The following is a 23,881-nucleotide window of genomic DNA, read 5'->3' on the forward strand; positions in this document are numbered from 1 at the left end:
AGCTTATTTCTTTATCTTTAAAATGAGGATTCTCTGATCTCATAGGATTGGTCTGTTGTGAAAATGAAATGCAAGCATCCAACAAGAGGGTATGGCCACCATAGAGCAAGCAAAAAAGGATTTTAGTTGAAAGTAAGAAAGCAAGAAAGAAAAAAAGGAAGAAGGACAAAGAAGCAGGCACAAGACAAAATGAATGCTTTGTTGTGAGTGTCCAGTTTTAGTGCTGATTACAGACATGCAAGCAAAATCACTAATAAGAGACGTGGGTAAACACCCTTTGGCGAGTTCTCTGACGGCTCCCAGCAAGATCACTGCATGCCCTTACTGCACACCTGCTCTTGAAAACGTGTCCTTTGTTTTTTTCCTGTCAAAAATCATGCTAAAATAATTATTTCAACTGATGTTCAACAGCAAGCTCATGATGACTCTGAGCTGGAGGTTTCTGCTTAATGGAAACCAAGACACCAGAACATTCAATTGCCTCACCCTGTCATGTGTGAAAATGTTTAATTTACCTAATTCTTCATGAGGGCATGGGAGACAGGGGGGAACAGCATACTGGCTGAGGGCACAGAATCTGGAGCCAGCCTTGGGGATTCAAATCTTGCTTCTGAGACTTACAGCTGGTGAAGAGTCCCACACCAGGTCCAATTTAAACTTCCTCTTCACCTTAGGTTTTTCATGCCAGCATCTCTGCAGTTTCCTCCGGGCTCCAAGGTTAAGCACAAGTTTCCCAGCTGCCCTTCCAGCTCCCCCAGCATCCATCTCTCCCACCTCTCCAGCCAGTTCTCCAGCTAGTCTCCTCGGCTGAAACCACCTGTGTGGCCCCTGAGAGTGAAGGCTGCAGACACCCTCCCCCACGCTGGCCTTTCCCTCCCTCCGCCTGAGCCAGGATCCCCCTCCCCATTTGTTTCAGTCCCTCGATCCTGTGCAGGCCAGTTTAAATCGTACGCCTGTATTCAGCCTTCCCTGTGGATCTCAGCCCTGCAGTGGCTCCCTTCCTCCTTCAAACATCTACCCTGCCTCCAAGTCCCTACCTTGTTTTAAACACTTCTTGTTTATACTTTAGGCCCCTTTTCACCTACACACTTGACAGGCATGAGAAGGGTGACTGCATCACGTTTGAGAATTGAAAGGGGGCATTATTAATAATTATGTCAGAACAACAGGCATAAACAAGACTGTGTCCCAGACAAAGCAGGATGTTTGCATGCCTTAAAATTAGTCCCATCACATGTATCCTTATAGCCCTCCAGCACCTGGGTCTTACAATCATGAATCGATAAAATGAAATGCTGAGAACTAAATTAGCTCTTGACAGAGGTTTAAGAATATTAATCTGGCCGTGCTCTGTAGGGTCGACAAGAGCTAGAAAAATAAAAGCTCCCAGTTGTGTATAGACATGAGTGACATGCTGCTTCTATTTCATTCTCTATAGAAATGCAAATACAGCCCAAAGGCTGATGTAAGGTTGAAACCAGCCTTGCATGCGAAATGCGGTTTGCATAGTTTAATACAATTTAATATCTACTCGTGGCCAGCTAAGCATCTGTCTCTAATTCTACAGCCATGGCCCTTTCAAAGTCATTGCCTTTGGATTTAAGTTTTTCAGAGAGAGTACATCTGTGACCAATGCCTGGAAAGCAACAGCATTTTGGCCACCAAGCTCCCCTCCACCCATTAGGCAGGCTCTCCTGTTTTGTTTTTGGCTCCAGGGGAGGACAATGGACAACGATCATTGTCAATCATTGTCAATCAGCCCAGATTACCCTGCCAGGCAGGAAAGACACCTGAGAGCCTTACCCTTCACAAGTCGGCAAGGACAAAGGCACAGAAAGAATGGGCTGGCATGGAGAATTCAACTCTCATCAACCCTTGGGTTGCCTCATTGTTTTTGCTCTATTTTCCAGAAAGTCCTTAGCAGAGGAGAAAGGGCCCTAGTAGCAGATACGTCAATGGAATTGCCACCCTCCCCCTGTTCAATGTCAGAGTCAGCTCCTGCAAAGGAGAAGGCAGCAGAGTCCAGGGGCTCGAAGCTTTTCTGTCCTGTTAAACACTCGACCTGCCTTCCCCTGATGAAAAGTGTGCTTTTACACCACACATGTCCCATGTACAGAAAAAAATTCCATTCCCGTTCTGCCCTCATTTGTACCCAATCACTACAAACTAAAATTGTGTGGGGCAGAGGCCAAGACAGATTTCCTACTGCCACTAACTGCTCCAACCCCCCAAATAAGGGCTTGGATTAATGAGGTCTGTCTAATTAAGGAATCTTGAGAAAGTAGAGACTATTTGTTTATTCCATACCTTTCACCAAGGCATTTAAAGGCTTTATCTGAAATATATTTTAATACTTGAAATATAATCAATCACCTAAAAATCCCTTGCAATAATTGGTACCCCCATTTGCCAGGCTCTGAGGTAGATTCTGGGGAAACAGACTTGAAACAGATATGGTCTCTGCTTCAGGGACATCCTAAGGACAAAGCAAATGTCACAGAGGTTAAGTGGCTCATCCAGGGCCCCCAAGTCCACCTTGGAAGGCTGAGAACTCAACATTCCCGGTATCCTGCCACCCCTGCCAACTTCCCCAGAGAGGCCCAGAGGTTGTTTCCTAAGCCTAAGCTCAAAGTCACTTTAACAACCACTTGAAGACTGAATTGTTCCCCCTAGTGATGTGGGAGCATTACACAATTAAGTTGTCCTCATCACTCAAGGAGTGAGGAGAGCTCGAGTGGAGTATATGGAAGCACAGGCTGCTCTTGAATGAAAACAGGCCACATGGTTGGAGTCACTTAATTGTGGGCAAAACCAGGTTGTGTAAATGAAGTTCAGCTTCTCCTGGCCCCCGATACACAAAAATGATCTCATCAGTTTGCCTCTGTGTCTCTGCATTTGCTGTTCCCTCAGCCTAGGATTCTCCTCCTTCTTCTCCCCCCAACCCCCATGGATAGTTTTTTTTTTTTGGCTTTTAAGACTCAGTTGAGGAACCACGTTGTGTGAGAATCCTTCTCCATGAGCCTCAATTTCCTCGTCTGTAAAGTGGGAGTAATTACAGCATCTGCCTCATAGAGTTGTTATAACAATTAAAAAATAGAAAATGGCAAGCATACAGAAAGTGTTCAATAAATGCTCGTTGTCCCTGTTACCACTGGCATTCTCCTCTGTGGTCCTCTGGCCAGAGCTAAACCCTAGCACCTTCCAGACTCCACTGCAGTCGTTTATTCTTGTCTCTCTTTCTAGAACCAGTGCCTGGAAGAGTGCCTGGCACACAGTAGGTGCTCAATAAGCCTCCTGCATTGTTTGGGTTGATGGATAAATCCAAATGAACTATAAACCCCACTCGGGGGTCCATGCATCTATTTGTATTTCTTCCATGGAAGACACAGGAGAGGAGTAGAAGAAAGAGAACGGGATGTTCTCTATGCATTTCAGAAGTATCCTCAGACAAAGATTCTAAATAATTTATTAGTACTTTGACATTTTATGACCTTCCTTTTCTCAGAGTGCCTTCTATGGATGGTGATGTTTTTAAAACTGTGAAGACAATGTCCTCAAAGCCAAGGGTTTTAATACAAAGTAGAAAATAAAGGCAGATCCATGTGGCCTCAGCAAAAGGAAATCAAGGTAGGCCGAAGAGAGATCAGGTAATATCTAGAGTTATGGTACAAATCATAACCTGTTAGCATGAACTATCTAGGTAACGGGGAAAAAACCACTACACCTTCCAATGGCTAACACATTTTGAACAGCACTCAATATAATAAAATTCTAGTAAAGCCCCTTTAAATTAGGTATAACTCTTTTTCACCTCTTAAGTTCTTGATTTTTGACCTATATAGTAGTCTGCATCTGGAACAGAACTGAAAATATATTAAAAGTGATCACTTATTGCCTACAGAATTAATAGTTTAAAGAGGTTCACCTTAAGGAAATATAGACATCAGGAAACCTGTGCCAACAAGGTAAAAACTTGGGCCTGTGGGCTTAGCTCAAAATCTTTAATCCAGTTTAAAAGGTTGGTTTACACCATGCATGAAACTTGTCAGTTAGCAGAAGCTCACAGTCAACCTAAACACAAGAAAGAAAATGGTATGGTTTTCAGCACAGGGAAGGCCAAGAAATAGGGATAGGAGAAAAGGCCAGCCTCGGCTGTGACATTATTACCATGAAAACAAAACAAAACCACTCCCACCACAGTTCAGGTCACACATGTGACCGATGACTGTCAGTTGTACATGACCCTAGATGGGAGTGATGAGCCTAACTCTAATCAGAGCACAAGCAGGCGACATTCCAGGTGTGAGCTGCTGTCTTCTAGAGTCTAGAGAGAGACGGTGCTGCCTGAGTCGATATGAGGACAGGTCTTGCTGGGGAGTCAGGTGCCTGGGCTTGAATCCATGCTTCTGCCACTTGATAGCTGTAGACTTGACATCTCTAAGCTGAGATTTTCTCATCTATAACATGTGCATAAAAAGCACCTGCCTTAAGTATTCTGACCAGTTTTAAAGCAAATGCCACGTCTTCTTTGGATCCACAGCCTATACTTTTTGAATGTAAAGGTATATATTGGGATATAGATGGTAAGCTTTATATCAATGTTAAACTGTTGATAACTGTACTTAAGGTGGCTACATAAGTGAATAAATATCCTTGTTCTTAAGAAATGTGCATGAAAGCATTATGTGTTCAAGGAGTATGATATATAAAACCTTCTCTGAAATGTTTAGAATATAGAGGGATGGATGGATGGATGGATGGATCGATGAATACATAGGTAGGTAGGTAGGTAGGTAGATAGAAAGACAGATTGACAGATGGAGAGACAGAATGATACAGTGAATGTTAAAATTGGTTGATCTGTACATCTGGAGAGGAAGGTTATATTTGAGCCCTCTTTGAGTTTTGTATTATTTTTGCAACCATCCTGTAAATTTGAAATTATTTCAAAATAAAAAGTTTGAGAAAAAAAAAAAAGTACCTGCTTTAGAGAGTGAATGTGAAAAAATTAAAAGGCCAGTCCTTATGAAGTGCTTAGCACAGCTCCTGGCACATAGTTAGCATCCTCTCGGTGCTGACCAGCTGCATTGATGCTCAAGACCAGGAGGCACAGACATAAGGTCTAACACAGCATGAGCTCTAGCTGTGGCTGCTTTTTCTCCACAGACAAAGCAGTAAATTCCTCAAACTAGCAAAGGTTGGTGGACTCTTCAAGGACAGCATGGAACAGAAGTGTTAGGAAGACTGTGCCCCTATCTCACCTTTCTAAGAAGCCAAAGAGATTGAGAGGGGGAGATGACCCTGTGGTCCCAAACATGTCATTTAAGGGGCACAAATAACATGTGGCATGGAGCCTCAAAAACAAGCCCAGGGAGATGAAGACGACATGTAACCAGGATCTTCCTAGAAAGCAGGGTGGGGCCATAGGGCTGCCATTGCAGGAGGAGCTGCCAGGGGACATGTGGCAATGTCTGGAGACATTGTCGGTCATCACAACTAGAGGAGGAATCCTCTTGGCATCTAGAGGGTAGAGACCAGAGAAGAGCTAAGGAGCCTACAATACACAGGATGGCTCCCAACAAGAAAGAATCATCCAGCCCAAATGCAAATAGTGTTATGGCTGAGAAACCCTGGTCTAGAAAAATCAGGCTTGGGTGGAGATCATGCCCATGCATGCCCATGGCACTGGAAGGGAAGTGCCTTGCTGGGAAGCATGTTTGAGTACCTACAGTCTGATGCAGGGCTGGCATTTGTCATAAAATCAATCACTTACATGGCATTTACTATGGACCTGGAAATGTTCTAAACACTGTGTGTGTGTGTGTGTGTGTGTGTGTCACATAATCCTCAAGACAACCTACGCAATAGGCACTATTCTATCCCCCTTTTACAGACAAGGAAACCAAGGCACCGAGAGGTTAAGTGACTTGCCCGAAGTCCAGAATTAGTAAGCAGCAGAACCGGGATCTCAATCACGCAGCCTGACTCAGAGTCCTGGCTTTCACTGCAGGTGCTCAGTACGTGTTTGGCGAGTGAATGGATGAAAAATAAATGAATGTGGCTATAAGTAACATTAGGCATCAAATATATAAGGAGCAATTAAAGGGAAGAGATAAGAAACAACTTAAGAACATTGACTTCCCCTCTACTTTCTCCAGAGTAACCAAGGACTGAGCACCCTGTGGGGAGGGAGGAAGAGGGCCGGCATGTGAAGGTTCCACTTGCCAAATTCAAGCATCAGGTGCCATCATCATCGGGAGGAAAAGGTGGATGCTCACATAATGCATAATAGTGACCCAAAGACTGCACTATGAGTCATTTTTTTTCCAAAGACCAAGATTTGTGGCCTAAGTGATGTGTTATTCTGTCTGTCAAACTTTGTTTTAACTGTAATCTAGCCTGGAAACATAAAATAATGGGGGACTTAGAAGTTATTTTAAAAACACCTTTTTATGGTTTGGGTTTTATATGTATAAGTGTGGGAGGGAATGGAAATTCTGAGAAAAAAATTAAAGTACATAAAATGTTCATTTTTCTTAGAACCATTTATAGTCTCAGTCATTTTGTTTGGGAGGAAACACAAAAAATCTATTCTGTATAACCTGGCTTGCTTGTAGTTAGATCACATTTGAGATATGGGTATTAGAGCATATAGTTCATCCAGACAATAATAACAAATTTATAATCTGTTTATTTTTAAATATTGCTACAAATGGAGCTATAAACTTCCAAAGGAAGGAATTTATAAACTTGGATGTTGCATATTTCTGAAAGCAGGCAAAACTCTTTTATTCTAAAAAGAAATATTCACACTATAAAAAAACAAAGGTTTTCTTTTGCCCTTGAACTTAGCATCAAGCAGATACCAAAGGATTTCTTTTAAGAATTCAGAACAGGAGGTGTCACAGGGAAGAAACAGTGAAAACTCAATGTAATCATTTTTGCCATTAAAAAAAAAGTGGGGTGGGTGCCCTGGTTCCCTAAGCTTACATAGTAACCAATGTCTGCTTCTAGTGATACTCCCTCCTAGCACCTTCACAGACTTCTGAAAGCAAAACATGTGACCCAAGTTTTTCTAGGTCTTTCATGTTTCATTTGTTGACTTGAATCTTTCCCATAAGAGCACAACTCCTTTCCCAATCTAGAGATGGGGGGATCTGAAGCAGGGGATTAACCAGAAGAGCAGGGGCAGGGCCAGCATGCTGGAGATGGGCTAGGATTTCCTTCTGGCCTTCCTGGCATCAGCAGCCCCCACCACAGGAGAAACCTGGTGGATACCACCAGACTGGAAGGATGAAAAATCAAGCCAAGAGGACAACGAGGTCCCAAGGCCTGGACAGGCAGACCTCGTCCGTGGTGAAGAAAGTCTGTACCATAGGTCAACAAGAAAACCCTGGTTCCAGGCAGAGTTATTCATTCCACGTTCCCCTCCATGCCACCTGCCCACAAGAAATGAGAATGCTCATAAAAAATCAGTGATCCGAAGGGGAGTCCTGGCCCTAAACAAGGAAGAAGCCAAAAGGCTAGGCTGCCCCATTATTCCCAAACTAAATGCCTAAAGATGTTCTCTTTTTGCAACATTTAAAAGGGTTTTCCAAACTCAAAGTCCTAAGCTTGCTGCTTCATTTGTAATAGAAGCAAATTTGATTTTTCTGCCATCAGATTTAAATCCAAGAGATCTGGCACAGCATCAAGTAGTGAACACTGAACTTCTTCCAGTCCCTAATAAGGTCTTTTTACTTCAATTTCTTCATTTCTCAAAAGTAGAAATACTCTTAATTTTTCAGAAGCAGCCAGTTCTATTTATGCCATTAGAAACAGAAAGCCTGACAAATACCAGCTGGAAAAGAGACAGTGCCTGCTTCAGAATCAGCTCCCAATTCCAGCAGGGTTCCCCGGCTGGACGCCACTCACGAGTGGTCCTTAGGCTAGTCTTTGAAGAGCATCTTTGTTTCCCGGTCTCAAAGGACAATCCCACGCTGCCCCAGAGACCCATCCTGCCGTCTCCATCCTGGTATTTTATTCGCAGTAGTGCCTTATTGTCTGCCATTTCCTTCTCCTCCTTTTTAAACTGAGGCATAATACACATAAGTGCAAAAAAAATGCTCATTGAAAATATACAGCTCAAAGAATTTCTATGCTTTTAAGACCCAAGTAACACGACTTAGATCAAGATTTAGAATACTTCAACACCCATGCCCCTTCCTAGTCAAAAGGAACCACGATTCTGATTTTTTTCCACCACCAGATTAGTTTTGCCTCTTCTTGGACTTAATATAAATGGAATCATACTGTAGATACTTCTGTGTCTGGCTTATGTGTTACATCATAACTCTTAAATTCATTCACTTGTTGCTTGTATCAGTAGTTTATTCATTTATTTTTTATTAAAGGAGTTGAAGGTTTCAGTAGTTTATTTTTGACAGTTTTATTGAGGTAAAATTGATAGATAATAAACTGTGGATAGTTGAAGTATACACTTAGACAGGTTCTCTCATGTGTATACGCCCATGAAGCTATCACTGCCATCAAGATAATGCCCATATCCATCACCCCAAAATGTCCTGGAAGCCCTTGGTACTCCTTTCCCTCTTTCCCCTCCCTTCTCCCATCCCCACCCCTTCACAAACTATATTAGAGATTAGTTTACCTTTCTAGAAGTTTATATAAATGGAACATACAGCATGTATACTCTATTGTCTACCTTCTTGCACAAAACATAATTATCTTCAGAGTCACCCATTTTGTAGCATGTAGCAATAGTTCCTTCCTTTTTATTCAATGTATGAATTACCAGTTTGTTCATCCATTCACCTGTTGACAGACATTTGGGTAGTTTCCAGTTTGTGGCAAATAAAGCTGCTATGAATATTCATGTACAAGTCTATGTATGGACACATATTGCCTTTTCCCTTGGGATCATATGATAGGTAAGCATGTAACTTTTAAAGAAACTGCCAAACTGTTTTCCAAAATACCATACCATTTTAATATTCCCACCAGCAGTGTATGAGCGGCTAGATCCTCCACATCCCTATCAGCCCTTGGTTTGATCATTTTAGAATTTCAGTCATACAGCAGGTTTGTAGTGGTGTTCCATTGTGCTTTAAATTTTGATTTCTCTTATGACTAATGATGTTACTTTTTATATCGGTATATCTTCTTTAGGGAAGCAGCATGTCAAATCTTTTGCTCACTTTTTTATTGGGCTGCTTTTTTTTCTTATTAATGAGCATTAAGAGTTTCTTACATATCCTTCATAAAAGTCCTTTATAAAATATACATTTTGCAAATATTTTCTCTCAGTCTGTGGCTTGCTGTTTCATTCTCTTCAGTGTCTTTGGAACAGTAGAAGTTCACAGTTCGGATGAAGTTCAACTTAATCAACTTTTTCTTGTACGGACCATTAGTTTGGTGCTGTTTCTAAAAAAATGTAACCAAATACAAAGTTACAAATATTTTCTCCTTTGTTTTCTTCTAGAAGGTTTAAAGATTTAGGCTTTACATTTAGATCTATGATAAATTTTGAGTTAACTTTTTTATGTCGTGCAAGGTATGGATTCATGATCACTTTTTTTGCATGTGGACGTCCAATCATTACAGTAACATTTCTTGAAAAGACTATCCTTTCTCCACTGAGTTACCTTTGCACCTTTCTCGAAAATTAGTTGCCCATATATTCGTGTCTATTTCTGCATTCTATTCTGCTCCATTGATCTATTTGTCTATCTTTATGCCAATGATATGCTATATTGATTACTGTAGTTTTATGATAATATAAATATTAGGTAGTGTAAGTCTTACAGTTCTGTTCTTTTTTGAAATTCATTTTGGCAATGCCAGGCCCTCTGCATTTCCATAAGGATTTTAGAATCAGTTTTTAATTTCTGCAAAAATGTCTTCTGGGAATTTGATTGGGATTGTGTTATATGATAGATCAATAAGTGGAAAATCTCAACAATATTGAGTTTTTTGACCCATGAACATGATTATTTCTTCCTTTATTTAAGTTTTCTTTAATTTTCTCAGCAATGCTTCATAGTTGTAAGTGTACAGGCCTTTACATCTTTTGTCAGATTTATCCCTATTTCATATTTTCCTGCTATTGCTAATGGTACCTTTGTTTAATTTAATTCTTTATTGTTCTTTGGTACTATATATAAATATAATTGATTCTTTGTATATTGATCTTATACCCAACAACCTAGTTACAATCACTTGGTTCTATAGTTTTTTGTAGATTCTATCAGATTTTCTTCAGAAAATTATATTGTCTCTGAATAGATAATTTTTCTTCTTCTTTTCCAATTTGGATGCATTTTATCTCCTTTTCTTGCCTTACTACACAGGCTAGAAGTTCTAGTAAAATTCAGAAGAGCAGTGTGAGCAGACATCCTTGTCTTTTTCCTGGTCTTAGAGGGGAAACTTTCCATTTTTCAGCATTAAGTATGATATTAGCTGTAAGTTTTTAGTAGATGACATTTACCAGGTTAAAGCAAGTTTCCTTCTATTTCTACTTTGCTGAGAGTTTTTATCAGGAATGGATGTTGGATTCCGTCTAAATTTTTTTGTCTTTATTGAGATGACCATATTTTTTTTCTTTTATAATCAGTTATTATGATGAAATACATTGCTTCATTTTCAAATGTAGCCAACTTTGTTCTCCTGGGATAAACTTCACTTAGTTATGATGTGTTATCATTTTTCTGTATTGTTGGACTAAATTTGCTAAAACTTTATTTAGAATTTATGGATCTATGTTCATTTTACGAGGACATTGGTCTACAGTTTTCTTTTCTTGTAATATCTTTGTTTGGCTTTTGTATCAGGGTAATGCTAGCCTCATAGAATGGGTTGAGAAGTATTTCCTCCTCTTCAATTTTCTGGAAGAGTTTGTTTAGAATGGTATAATTTATTCCTTAAATGTTTGTTAGAATTCACCAGTGAAGCCATCTGGGCCTGAGTTCTCTTTGCAGAAGGTTTTTAATGACAAATTCGATTTCTTTACTAGATATAGAACTATTCAGGTTATCTATTTCTTCTTGAGTGAGCTTTGGTAGTTTGCATCTTTTAAGGAACGTGTTCTTTTCGTCTATATTGTTCAATTTATAGGAATAAAGCTGTTTATAATATTCTCTTATTATCCTAGCAAATTAGTATCTGCAGAATATGTAGTAATGTCACCCACTCTCATTCCTGATATTGGTAATCGGTGTCCTCACTCTTTTTTTTCCAGTTCACTGTAGCTAGAGATTTATCCATTTTATTTAAGTTCACAAAGATGTTTTATTGATGGTTTTTGCTACTGTTTTTCTGTTTCTATTTTATTTATTTCTGCTTTGATCCTCATTGTTTTCTTTCTTCTGTTCACTTTAGGTTTAATTTGCTCTTCTTTCTCCGGTTGCTTAAGGTAGAATCAGAGGTCACTGATTTGAGACCTTTTTTCTAACATCAATGTTTAGTAACATAAATTTCCCCCATAAGTACTATTTTAGAGCAACCCACAATTTCTGATATATTGCATTTCAATTTTATTCAGTTCAGAGTAATTTCCAATTTCTCCTTGATTTCTCCTTTGACCAAAGGAAGTGTGTTATTTTACTTACAAGTATTTGGGGATATTTCAGACATATTTCTGTTACTGATTTTTAACTTCATTCCATTTGATCACGGACTTGAACCCTATAAAAAAATATCGAGACTTGGTTCATGGCCCACAATATGATCTGTCTTGGTAAGTGTTCTTTGTGCAAGTGAAAAGAGTGCATAATCAAATGTTTTGGGGGTGGGGGTGGGGGGATGTTCCATAAATGTCAATTAGGGTCAAGTTGTTTGAAAATCAAGTCTTCTATATCCTTACTATTCTCTGTGTATGTGTCCTATCAATATAGAAAAAGGGGCAACTGAAGACTATAATTATGGATTTGTCTTTTTCTCCTTGCAGTTCTATCAGATTTTATTTCAGCAATTTGAAGCTCTATTATTAGGTGCACAGCTTTAAGATTATTATAGCTTCTTGATGAACTGACTCATTTACCATTATGAAATTACCTTCTTTATACCTGATAACAGTCTTTGCTCTGAAATCTGCCTTGTCTGATGTTAATGTGGTCCCTCCAGCTTTCTTTTGACTAGTTTAACAAGGTATATCTTTATCCATCCTTTTATTTCCAACATATAATGTCATTATATTTAAGTGTTTCTTCAGGGCAGCATAGAGTTATGGCTTGTTGGTTTTGTTTTTTTGTTTTTTTTTTTTTTGTACAATCTGTCAATCTTTGCCTCTTAGTTTGGGTGTTTAGAAACATTTACTTAATAATAATTATAATTATTAATACTGTTATATTTAAGTCTTTTGAATTATTTGAATATTTTTTATGATTTCATTTTATCTCTTTTGGGCTTATGAGCTACAGTTCTAGGTTTTGTTAATTTAATGGTTGCTTTAGGATTTATGGTATACATCTATAACAATACAGTCTAACTTCAAGTGATAGTTTACCATTTTTCATACAGTATAAGAACCTTACAATATTATATTTCCTGGCATTTATGCTCTTGCTATCATTCATTTTAGTTATGTGTCATAAACCCCAAATTATTATTTTTTTGTTTAAAGATTCAATGTTTATAAGATATTTAAATAACAAGAAAAATGCCTTATATTTACAGATGTGGTTATTTCTGGTGTATTTCATTCCTTTGTATAGATCCATATTTCCATCTGATATCATTTTCCTTCTGCTTAAAGAACTTCCTTTAACCACTCTTATTGTATGGGTCTGCTTGCAACATTTCTGTGTTTGAAAATGTATTTATTTTACCTTCATTTTTGAAAGATATTTTTGCTGGGTATAAAATTCTAGGCTGACAGTTTTATTCTTCAGTACTTTATTGATCTTTTCAAGGAATCAAATTTTGATTTTATGGATTTTTCTTTATTGTTTTTCTACTCTCTACTTCATTTATCCATACTCTAATCTTTATTATTTCCCTCCTTCTGCTTACTTCAGGTTTAGTTTGCTCTTCTTCTTCTAGTTCCTCCAGGTGTAAGGTTAGGATACTGCCTTTCCTACAACCCGTAAGTTTGGAGATGTTGTGTTTTCATTTTCATCTAAAGATTTTTCCTAATTTCCCTCGTGATTTGTTCTTTGACCTACTTGTTGCTTAAGAATATACTGTTTAATTTCCACATATTTGTGATATTTTCCAAGTCTCCCTCTGTTATGATTTCTATTTTGATTCCCCTGTAGTCAGAGAAGATATTTTTCTAAGATTTCAATCTTTTAAAATTTATTAAAACCAGCTTTGTAACCTAATATATGGTCTATCCTAGAGAATGATCCCTGTGCACTTGAGAAGAATGTTTTCTCTGATGTAGTTGGATGAAATATTCTGTACATGCCTGACTAGGTCTAGATGGTTTATAGTATTATTCAAGCCCTCCATTTCCTTTATGATCCTATGTCTACATGTTCTGTCCATTATTGAAAATGATGTATTGACGTCTCCTACTATTAATGTAGAACCATCTATTTCCCTCTTCAAATCTGTCAAGGTTTGCTTCACATATTTTTTTAGGTAAATATGTTTATAATTGTTATATCTTGATGAATTGACCCTTATATCAATATATGGTGCTCTTCTTCATCTCTTTTAACATTTTTTTACTCAAACTCCATTTTGTCTGATATTAGTGTAGCCAAGCCGCTCTCTTTTTGATGATTCTTTCCTCTGGCCTTGGATTGTTTCCTTACACACATGTATTGCACTGTTTCCTTGAGGAAGACCCTCTACAAATCTCCATAGTTTTCTCTCTGTGTAGTTCTCTCCTTTCTGGAGCACTGTCCTGAAAACTCTCACTATCTTGCTCTCTCGCAGCTCCATCTTGTTAACTAAGGGAGTCCACCAGCTTCTACTTGGGTTCTCCCTCTCTGAACTGAGGCCAGGAAATTCTTTCAAGGCAATAAGCTGGGGATATCTTAGGGTTTTCATCTCATTTGTTTCCCAACTCCGTGGTATCACTATGTTTTGTTGCCTAATGTCCAGGGTTTTGAAAAGCACTGTTTCAAATATATTGTTCAGGGTTTTTCTGTTGTTGTTTCAGAGGAAAGGGTAAATCTGCTCCTTGTTGCTGTATCTTGGCCATTTTGTTGTTCTTTCAGGTGGAAGGATAAACTAATCCCTCTTACTCTAACTTGGTTGAAATCGAAGTTTATTTTATTGTTTCTTGGTACTCTCTTTTTATGAATATACCATACCTTATTTATTAATTCTCCTGATGATGGGCTTTGGGGTTGTTTCCATTTTGGAGTTATTGTAAATGAAACTGCTATGAACATTCCTAAGCATGTGTTTGGGTGGAATGTATGCATTCATTCCTCTTGGGTATAAATATTTAGAATAGGCATATTGTAGCTTTAAGATATACTTCCAATATCTTAAACACCTTCCCAAAGTGGTTGCACCATTTTAAATTCCCACTACCAATGTAGGAAAGTTCCAGTTGCTCTACATCTTCCCAAGCACTTGTTACTGTCAGTATTTTTTTCATTTTAGGCATTTTGTGGTATCTTTCTGAGATTTAATTTGTATTTCACTAACAACTAATGATTTTGCTTGAACTTCTTTTCATATGCTTATTGACCATCTGGATATCCTCTTGCATGAAATGCCTATTTGGCTGTTCAAGACTTTTGTCCATTTTAAAATTGGATTGCTTAACTTTTTCTTAATATTTGTATATTTATATACAAATGATTTATATACAAATGATTTATATATTCTATGTATGAATCTTTGTCAAATATATTATTGTGAATATCCTCCTCCCGCCTGTGGCTTATCTTTTCACTCTTTTTTATGGTGTATTTTAATTTTTTTAAAAAAAGTCCTCAATTTTAATATAGTTCATTAATCTCTTCTTTTATGATTAGTGTTTTTTGGGTCTTGTTTAAGAAATCTTTGCCTACCCCAAATCATGAAGATATTCTCATATGTTTTCTTCCAGAAACATAATTCTTTCTACCTTTCTTTTTCTTGAATACAGCAGCAATAATGTAAGAATCTTTTATGTAACTTAAAACTTCTTCTTGCCTTTCTGTAGGCTTTCTGTTCAATATCCAACTGCATGACATTGTCAAGAGGCAACTTGAAATCGTTGACTGCACATCCTACTGCTGTAACAATGGGTTCTAAACCCATTACGAAGTACCTGCTGTTCTCATTATGACTTGCTTATCAGTCAGCAAAACAAAATATTTCACTTCACCATTACTTCATTCTGTAGTGTCTCTGGTCTCTTTGTTTGAAAGTTTCTATAAATCACCAATTGAAGAGTGGTTCCCTTTGGCTGGTGGCCCTGGGAATGAGTTTTTATCTCCTTCTTCTAATTTTTTCCATAGTTTTCCAAATTTTCTATAAAAAATATGCATATTTTTAATAAAAAGTAAACTTAGAAAATATGCAAGGTGACCAGCTGTGATTAAAGTGCATATATATTTGTTTTTCCATTCATAGGTGTTAAAAGATACGGTGTTTCACAGTTCTTTCCTGAATAGATCATGTTGACCACACACATTATAACTTAAAAAGCAGCCTGCTTAGTGAATGCCTGTTGTACAGAGAAAAAAACAGTTTCATTAATTTAAAAGCTTTCTACAATCTACACATTTCCCTTCCAGTTAACATATTGTTTTTATCAAAGTCTTGGTCAAGTTTTTCCTGCTCTTGGTCTCATCTTGTCTGCAAATAAAGCCACAGGAAGTTTTAAAAATGTAATAATTTCTCAAGTATCATTAGATAATTATTACCAAGAAGAGAGGTTGAGAAATCCCTCGTGATCCTGTTCATGTTGCAGGAGCAATAGGAGAATCTCTGGTTAAACATATGTGGAAGGACCTATTTATACTCTCTGCACCAGGGTCTCCTTTCCTGCACTATTTAGGGACAGTTTTACAGAGCTGTATCCAGTCACTCGAGCAGTATTTAGAAATGCATATTTTACTTGACAGCATTTACAAATTATGTCTTTTCCTCAGAACAACTTACACTGTAGAAATGCTTCCATATGCTAAAATTGGACATGCCATTATAAAGAGAAAGAAAAAAATATGTCTTTTAGTGGCTAGTTTTCACATACATGCTAAACTACAATATGCACAAATTAGTAATGCTGTCCCTTAAGAATTTAGCATAAATGTCTTTCTAATTCTTTCTGCTGCTCTCTGCTAAAGTTTGGGAGCGGATTTTGCCATAAAACAAGGGGTTAGCGGGAATTCAATCATGATTTATCTAAGTAATGGAAACAATTTGATATAGCAATCATAATCCTTAGGTTTTAATGAAGAAATATATGTGTTTTCCAAAATACTTTGTGTTCCTGAAAGTTCCAGGAGGAGACAATTACCAACTTCCAATTCTAAAATATGTATCTTTGCAGCTAACTCCCTCCATCCTGTCTTTTGAGCAGGGGTTGGCAAACTGGGACCTAAGAGGCAAAGCAAGCTTGTAAATAAAATTTTATTGGCACTCCATGCTCATTTGTTTAGGTATTGTCTATGACCACTTTTGCACTTTCCCAGCAGAGTTGAGTACTTGCAACAGAGACTTTCTCAGCCACAGAGCTTAAAATATTTACAACTGGCCCTTGACAGAAAAAATTTGCTGACCCCTGCTTTACAGCATCTCCTTATTTCTTATCTTGTCAGAATAAATGGGAGCTGCTATTGCCAATACTCCTTCCACTGCCAGGCTTTTGAAGATGTCACCAGGATGACAGCCACAGCTCCACAAAGCTCCAAAGAAACATCAAGAAGAAGAAATCTACCACCCAAGAAAGCACTGAATTCTTTCTTCTTGGGGGAATGGTGACAGCCTTGGCAGCCAAAATGCATGTATTTATTATATTCAGAACTGTTCTAAAATGGATGTCCTCCAAGGAGTCTAGAAATGAATTTGAATAATTTGCTTTAGAAAACTATCAACCTCATAATTCTTAATTACATTTTGACAAGGAGATACCATATATACCACGATATGATACTTATTGCTCAATTTTTTAATTCAACATTCTAAAACAACTCATAAATATTTTTCCTTTTTTTTTTAATTTCTTGGAACAAACACTTTAGGAAAGAAGAGGGCAATACATATTTGGGGACCTTTTGTTCATGCTCTGCATATATCATTCAGCCTAATTATTGAAAAATTAAGGGAAATAGCAAAGAAAATTGATTTTTTATAAAATATTTTCAACTATGATGATCCATTTGAGCAACAGCAACAAAAAAGAACACCAGTAGACTGAGTCAGCTATCATAGGATTTATAATCCCAATAATTCAAAAACAGTAATAAATAATAAAACTCAATATGGAAAACAGACCATTGTCTTTTCTGGTTCTTGGAATTATGAATGGATGCAATGGAACAATGGGGTATAGATTTCCAAGTGAATCCAACAAATGATACTTAACCCTTGGCCAGGTTTTCCATTTCTTTAGTCATTCAGTCATTCAATAAGTATTTTATTGAGCACCTACAACATGCCAACCTCTATTCCAAGAGCTGGGAATATGGCAGTGCACAAGGCAGGTATGATCTCACTTTCACAGACCTGCCAGCCTAGCGGGGATACCATACAATACAGGCTTACACCTGGCCCAGAGAAACAGAGTCAGAACATAATCCACAGACCTAAAAGAAATTAGACTAATCAGCAAGTAGCATTTTCATCAAAATTCAAGAAGTGCTCCCCAAAAAGGGTCAGATTGAGGCAAAGCAGTGCACATACTCTTTTCTCAGCCTCCTTCTCACCCAGACTTCACCCACCAAAACCCTGTCTCAGGCAAAGATCCAACAAACACATGCACACTTAGATACAACTGGCTGATCTATTATTCCTCTCCAGGGTGTCTGCATTTCATTACATGCAGACATGTATGTCGCAGAAAGGGATTTCAGGAACTTTCTCAGAGTTTCTAGAGTCTTATCATATACCTATTTCTAAAGCACCTGCTCTGTTGCAGGACAGTATAAAGCCTTGTTTGAGCAACTGTGACTAGTCCATTGCAACACAGAGCCTGAAGGGAAGCTTCATACTATCTCTTTGCCCCTCAGAACATGCTGTCCACCATTCTCCACCCAGCCCTGTGGCCCTGGGGCTGTTTTGGGGGAAGGCATCAAGGCTTCTTGTTTTCTGTTTACTGGTTGGGTTCAGCCGGAGTCACCAGCAGGAGATGGAGGGTAGGAAGAAAGAGAAGATCAGGTTCTTATTTCCCAGCTTCCTCCCTGCCAGGCCACAGGTCTCCAGCAGCTGTGTCTCTCTATCAAAGGCCATGGGCCCCATTAGGGGTCTTTATGCATAGTTACAGCCACGGTTATGGCTACAGCGCTCTATCTCCTTCTCTCCCTCTCCCCCGGCCCCCTCTCTTTCTCTCTCTAATCATCTCCTCCCCTTACCCCTTCATGTCTAAAGGAGGAAACATGCTGTATGCCACATTCCATGGAGGTCTTCTTAAGCCCTGCTCACACCTCTGTACAATCTCTTCATTGCCTTCTCCTCCATCACCCTGTTCACACTGACATGGGTGCAAAACAGACTCCCGCACCAGCTACCTTCAAGCTCCAGGCACTTAGGGGAGAGGGGAGGACTGGTGAGCAATCTGTAAATGGTGCCTCCTCTCAGGGCCTGTGACTTACCTCCAAATAGGAGCAAGCTCAAAGTGGTGATCGGAGTGACCCCAGCCCCACGTGCAGAGAAGAAAAGCTTCCAAATGGCCTTACCTTTCTGTGTTCAGTGGAGGGCTGTGGGCAGACGAGCTGGAATCCAAGCAGCAGGAGGGAACCCAGGACACTGGGGAAGAAAACAGCAACAGGCTGGGCTGTGAGTATGTTCCAGGCAGCAGCACAGAATGCCAGGCAGCAGTCTCCATCTCATTGCAAGGGGGAGACCAGACCAACCCAGACTTGGGGATGTGACCCAGGTAAAAGGCAAAGGGCCAGCCCCACGAGAGGCAGCTCATTACAGTGGAAAGGTCAGCAGAGCCGTGGTATGGGGCAGATCTGCTGAGATCAAATCCCAGCTTCACCCCTTAACAGCAGGGTTTCTTGGTCAGGACATTTAACTTCATTGAGCCCCAATCCCCTCCCTTGTAAAATAGGATAATAATTGAAGCTGCCTGGGAGGTTTGGGGAGAATGGAATAAGATAATGCACTGTGCCTAATACAGACTAAGTCTCAGAGTCTGGTCCTTCTGGGGGTGGTAAGATGGGTGTAAAGGAGGGCTTCTGAAAACCGAGCCAGGGGACTTCCCCTCCTTACACCCAGGCTTTCTTCAGAACCTTTCCTCTGCCTGTCCTAAACCCTTTAGGGTGGGATTAACTGTGTGTGTTAAGCCTCCTGTCACCAGCCCTAATTAGGGCTTGTCATCAAATGAAGGGAAGGTGGGAAATAGAAGCTAGCTGGCCCTGAGATAGCAGGACGTGCCGGAGAGAGCATGAAGCTTTCATTTAAAACACATCCAGGCTAGAATCTCAACACTGTCATTCCAATCTGGGTGATCGTGGGCAAGTTGACTTCTCTGAACCTCAGTTTTCAATCTGCTTTAAGGACTGTTGAAGATGACAGAGGTGAAAGCACCTGGCCTAGTTAGTAAGTCAGAGGAGAGACTTAAGGCAAATACCCAAAATCCCTTGGTCTCGAATCATCAATGGCATTATTTTAAATATCACTGCAAAAGGCCACTGATCCCCCTTAGTTGTGGTTTTGAACCTCTTTCATGGTTCAACCTTGAGGGCAGCTAAGTCAGAGGTTTTCAGGGGTGGGGCATGCATGACAGATCAAATGACCCAGTGGTTCTTGACCTTTTTGAGGCCACCAACCTAACTAAGAGATGTGAACACTGCCCCAGTCAAAGAAAAATTCATCCTGTTGGGGTGGAGACAAACAAAAACATGTGTGAATATGGGGTTGGAGCTTGTGCAGTTCAAGATGCTCCCTGCCGCCGGAGCCACAGCTCCGCACTGCCCCTCAGCCGAGGGACACAACGAGGGCCATGAGGTAGCCGAGAACGCAAGCAAGCCGAGGCACGGGCACTGCCACGGGCACCTCAAGAACCCAGATTCATGAGGGACATGGTCTGAGAAGTGTGCTGCTTCACCCAGTTCAAGCAGCATGCCCAGAAACTGCTCTGGGTCTCCAAGGACAAGCAGGCCCTCAAGGCCATCAAGAAAAGGGTAAGAACACACATCTGGGCAAGGAGGAAGAGAGAGGAGTGGGCCAACCTCCTGGCCGCCATGAGGAAGGCAGCTGCCAAGAAAGACTAAGGCAGGCTGGGGGCATCCATGACACCAGAAGGAAAGACAGAGGGTAAAAACTGGGACTCTATAACTTAGTGAAACCTAGAGTGGACAATGACGTTGATTAAATGTAGAAAAATAAGAAAGTTTTTACATGAGGGAGAACAAGTGAATGTCAACATTGCAAGGTGTTGAAAATGGGATAGTATATGAGAAAAAATACAATCAATGCAAACTAGAGTCTATAGTTAACAGTAACACTGTAATATTCTTCCATTAATTGTAATAAAGGCAATATAACAAAGCTAAATGTCAATAGAGGGGGATATAAGGGAGGGGTATGGGATTCTTGCTGTTGTTTCTACTTTTTTATTTTTTTATTCTTTTGGTTTTTTTGTTTGTTTGTTTGTTTGTTTTTTCTCTCTTCTTTCTTTGTGGAAGAAATGAAAATGTCCTCATATAGACTGTGGTAGTAAATGCCTAACGATGTGATTATACTGGGAGCTATTGATTGTTAACTTAGGATGGATTGCATGGTGTGTGAATTAAACTTTTAAAAAAAAAAAAATAAACAGAAAGATACAAGTGCTGGAGAAGATGTGGAGAGAGATATATACCTATTCAATGTTGATAAGCAAGCAGAATGGTGCAGCCCCTCTGGAGGGCAGTGTAGTGGTGCCATAAGAGGCTAAGTTTAGGTTACTTACTTTAGTGCAACCCCATTATTTGGTGTATACTTCTATGAACTGAAAGAAGGGACATCAATAGGCATTTGCACACTGGTGTTTACGGTGGCAGTATTCACCATCTGCAGTGGATAGAGGTGGCCTAAGGGTACATCGACAGGTGAACAGAAGGGCAAACTCGGGTGTATACATACAATGGAATATTGAAGGGCTGCAAGAAGTTAAGAAGTTGTGAGGCATGCAACTAGGTGAATGAACCTTGAGGACATGATGTTGAGTGAAATAAACCAGAAACAGAAGGATAAATATTATAAGGCCTCACTAATATAAACTAACTGTAATGAGCAAATGCTGAGAAATGAATTTGAGGGCGTAGGTTATCAGAGGATAGAATGTGGGTGGAGATTCAGCAGTACAGGAGTACAGAATGTTCAATAAGTCTTACTGAAAGGTTCCTAGGTTGTAAACTCTTACAGCAGTCCTATCTATTGCTGAGTTTTAAATGTTATTTAAGAGATGTTTATTTGGTACAAAATTTATATTCTCTGTAGCACACTATCTAATTTAACCTGTAAGTTCAGGTCATTTAAACAATATAATTACATGGAACCTAGAATAGGGAATGAGATCCTGTTACTCTGTACAGGTTAATGTAATACCCAAGATATTCCAGAGTATTTTGGGCAGAAAATCAAAAAGTATTTGCAAAGTCCCCTTGAGGGACTGGGGAAAAATATGGAAATATTAAACTTCCCTACCTGGGGTATTTCTGAAATTTTCACAAGCATTAGGGACTCCCAATTTAATAAGTCAAGCTCTTGGTCCTGGGGCTTGCCCTTATGAAACTTATTCCTGCAAAGGAGAAGCTAAGCCTATTTATAATTATGGCTAAGAGTAACCCACAGAGAGCTGCTTTTGTTGCTCAGATGTGGCCACTCTATCTAAGACAACTCTTCAAATAAACTCACAAACCCCTCCCCCCCCCGCCCAGATGTGGGACTGTACTCCCAGGGGTGTAAGTCTCCCTGGCAACATAGGGCATGACACCCAGGGATGAGCCTGGCTCTGCCGTCATGGAATTGAGAATGTTTTCCTGACAAAAAGGGGGGGAAAGAAATGAAACAAAATAAAGTTTCAGTGGCTAAGAGGTTTCGAATAGAGTCAAGAGGTCATTCTGGAGGTTATTCTTATGCATTACATAGACATCCCTTTTTACTTTCTAGTGTATTCAAATAGCTAGAAGGAAACACCTGAATCGGTTGAACTGTAATCCAGTAGACTTGATTCTTGGTGGTGATTGTATAACTATATACAGCTTTTATCGTGTGACCAGGTGATTGCGAAAACCTTGTGACTGACGCTCCCTTTATTCAGTGTATGGGCAGATAAGTAATAAAATAAAGGCAAAAATATATACAAATAATAGGGGGGAAGAAGGGTATGGAATATTTTGGGTGCTCTTTTTTGTTTTTATTTTTATTCTTTATTTTGGAGTAATGAAAATGTTCTAAAATTGATTGTAGTGATGAATGCACAACTATATCAGGATACTGTGAGCCACTGATTGCATACTTTGGATGGATTATATGGTGTGTGAGTGAATCTCAATAAAATTGCATTAAAAAAAAAAAACTCCCCGCCCTCTCTAAGAATACCCAAATTCCATTCTCCTCCTTATTTTACTTGTAAATGAGCCCAGGCCCTAGCATGCCACATAGAATGGATGAGGACAGACTAGATAGAGACTGTGTGATGTGATAAGAGCAGGGAACAAGGGATGTGTAACAAGACGTTAAATGCATCCTTTTTTGTTGTCTTCGAGTTGCACTGAGTCCTCAACGCTGAGGACCAAGAGTGGAGAATATCTACACATTGCAAAGAGAAGGGCTGGACCGTCTATTCAGGACTTGCAAAGAAGGTGGCCCCCAGGCCATGTGCCAAAGACCATCACCCACTCCAGCCTGTACACACCAGCTATGGATTTTGCCAGGTATGGATTTCCTTGAGGAGGGGTATAGGAGAGCTGAGCCCTGCCCCTCTCCTCCTCCATGGGGAGTAAATAGTAGGGACTAACTCCCAAGCAAAGGGAGCAACCAATTGAAGAGCTTGATCTGGATCCCCTGATGTTTGGGTTGTAAAGAGTGGTGCCTGATTCTGCCCTGAAAAGCATCTAAAAGCCAAAACATGGTTGGAGAATCTGATAGGGTGGAGCAGAGGGCAGGAGTTGGGACAGGAGCATCCTGTGTTTCTAGTGCCTGGAGAGGCAGGAGATACTGTGTTTTCCCCATGAACTCTACATATGGGCACCAAGGAAAGAAGCTGTGCTTGAGTTACCTTGAAAGGACCTCAACAAAGAAGATTGCTCCACAGGGTTAGATGATCCCAAAAGAAAGGTGATGTGTGGCATCTACACCTGGAGTTCAGGAGCTGGAGGAGGGTCATAAGGGGTCAACCAGTAAATACATAGCCTGCACCAGGGTATGGGACAGCGGGAGACCCCCAGTGAGGGGGAGGTTCTCCACATGGCCAACAAAGGTGATCTGAGAAAGAAGAATCTCATGCTTAGACATCTGCCATCTGGGAGCAGAAACACCAGACTGCAGTGGGCACCAACCCCATTAAGATCCCTTTGCCAGTAACCTGCTCCACCCTGGAGGAATTAACAATGGCAGAGTACGTGGGGTGGAGAAGGGAACTAGGGGTATTAAGAAACCAGCCAAGCCCTCTCAGCTTAGAAGAAAAAAGAAGGTTTAAATAAGGATGAAAGGTTGAAATTTTTATATATGACTAGACTTTCTTTTAAATGCAGACAAAATTCTGTAGTCAAAATTCTGCCAAGTAGGAATCTGTTTGGGAAAATATCATATAAAATTAGTGGTGAAAAGGATGAAAGAA

At 39.7% G+C, this 23,881-nt stretch overlaps 1 protein-coding gene across 1 annotated transcript in view; it reads right to left on the reverse strand.

The window, feature by feature from the left end:
- Nucleotides 1-23,881, reverse strand: part of THSD4 (thrombospondin type 1 domain containing 4) — a 685,670-nt gene that overhangs the window by 620,829 nt on the left and 40,960 nt on the right. The window contains exon 3 of the mRNA XM_037833526.1: nucleotides 18,786-18,855. Coding sequence (XP_037689454.1) covers nucleotides 18,786-18,855 — 70 coding nt within the window. The remainder of the gene's footprint in view (nucleotides 1-18,785; nucleotides 18,856-23,881) is intronic.

Source organism: Choloepus didactylus, chromosome 4 (genome assembly GCF_015220235.1).
Source record: "Choloepus didactylus isolate mChoDid1 chromosome 4, mChoDid1.pri, whole genome shotgun sequence".
Taxonomy (NCBI): Eukaryota; Metazoa; Chordata; class Mammalia; order Pilosa; family Megalonychidae; genus Choloepus; species Choloepus didactylus.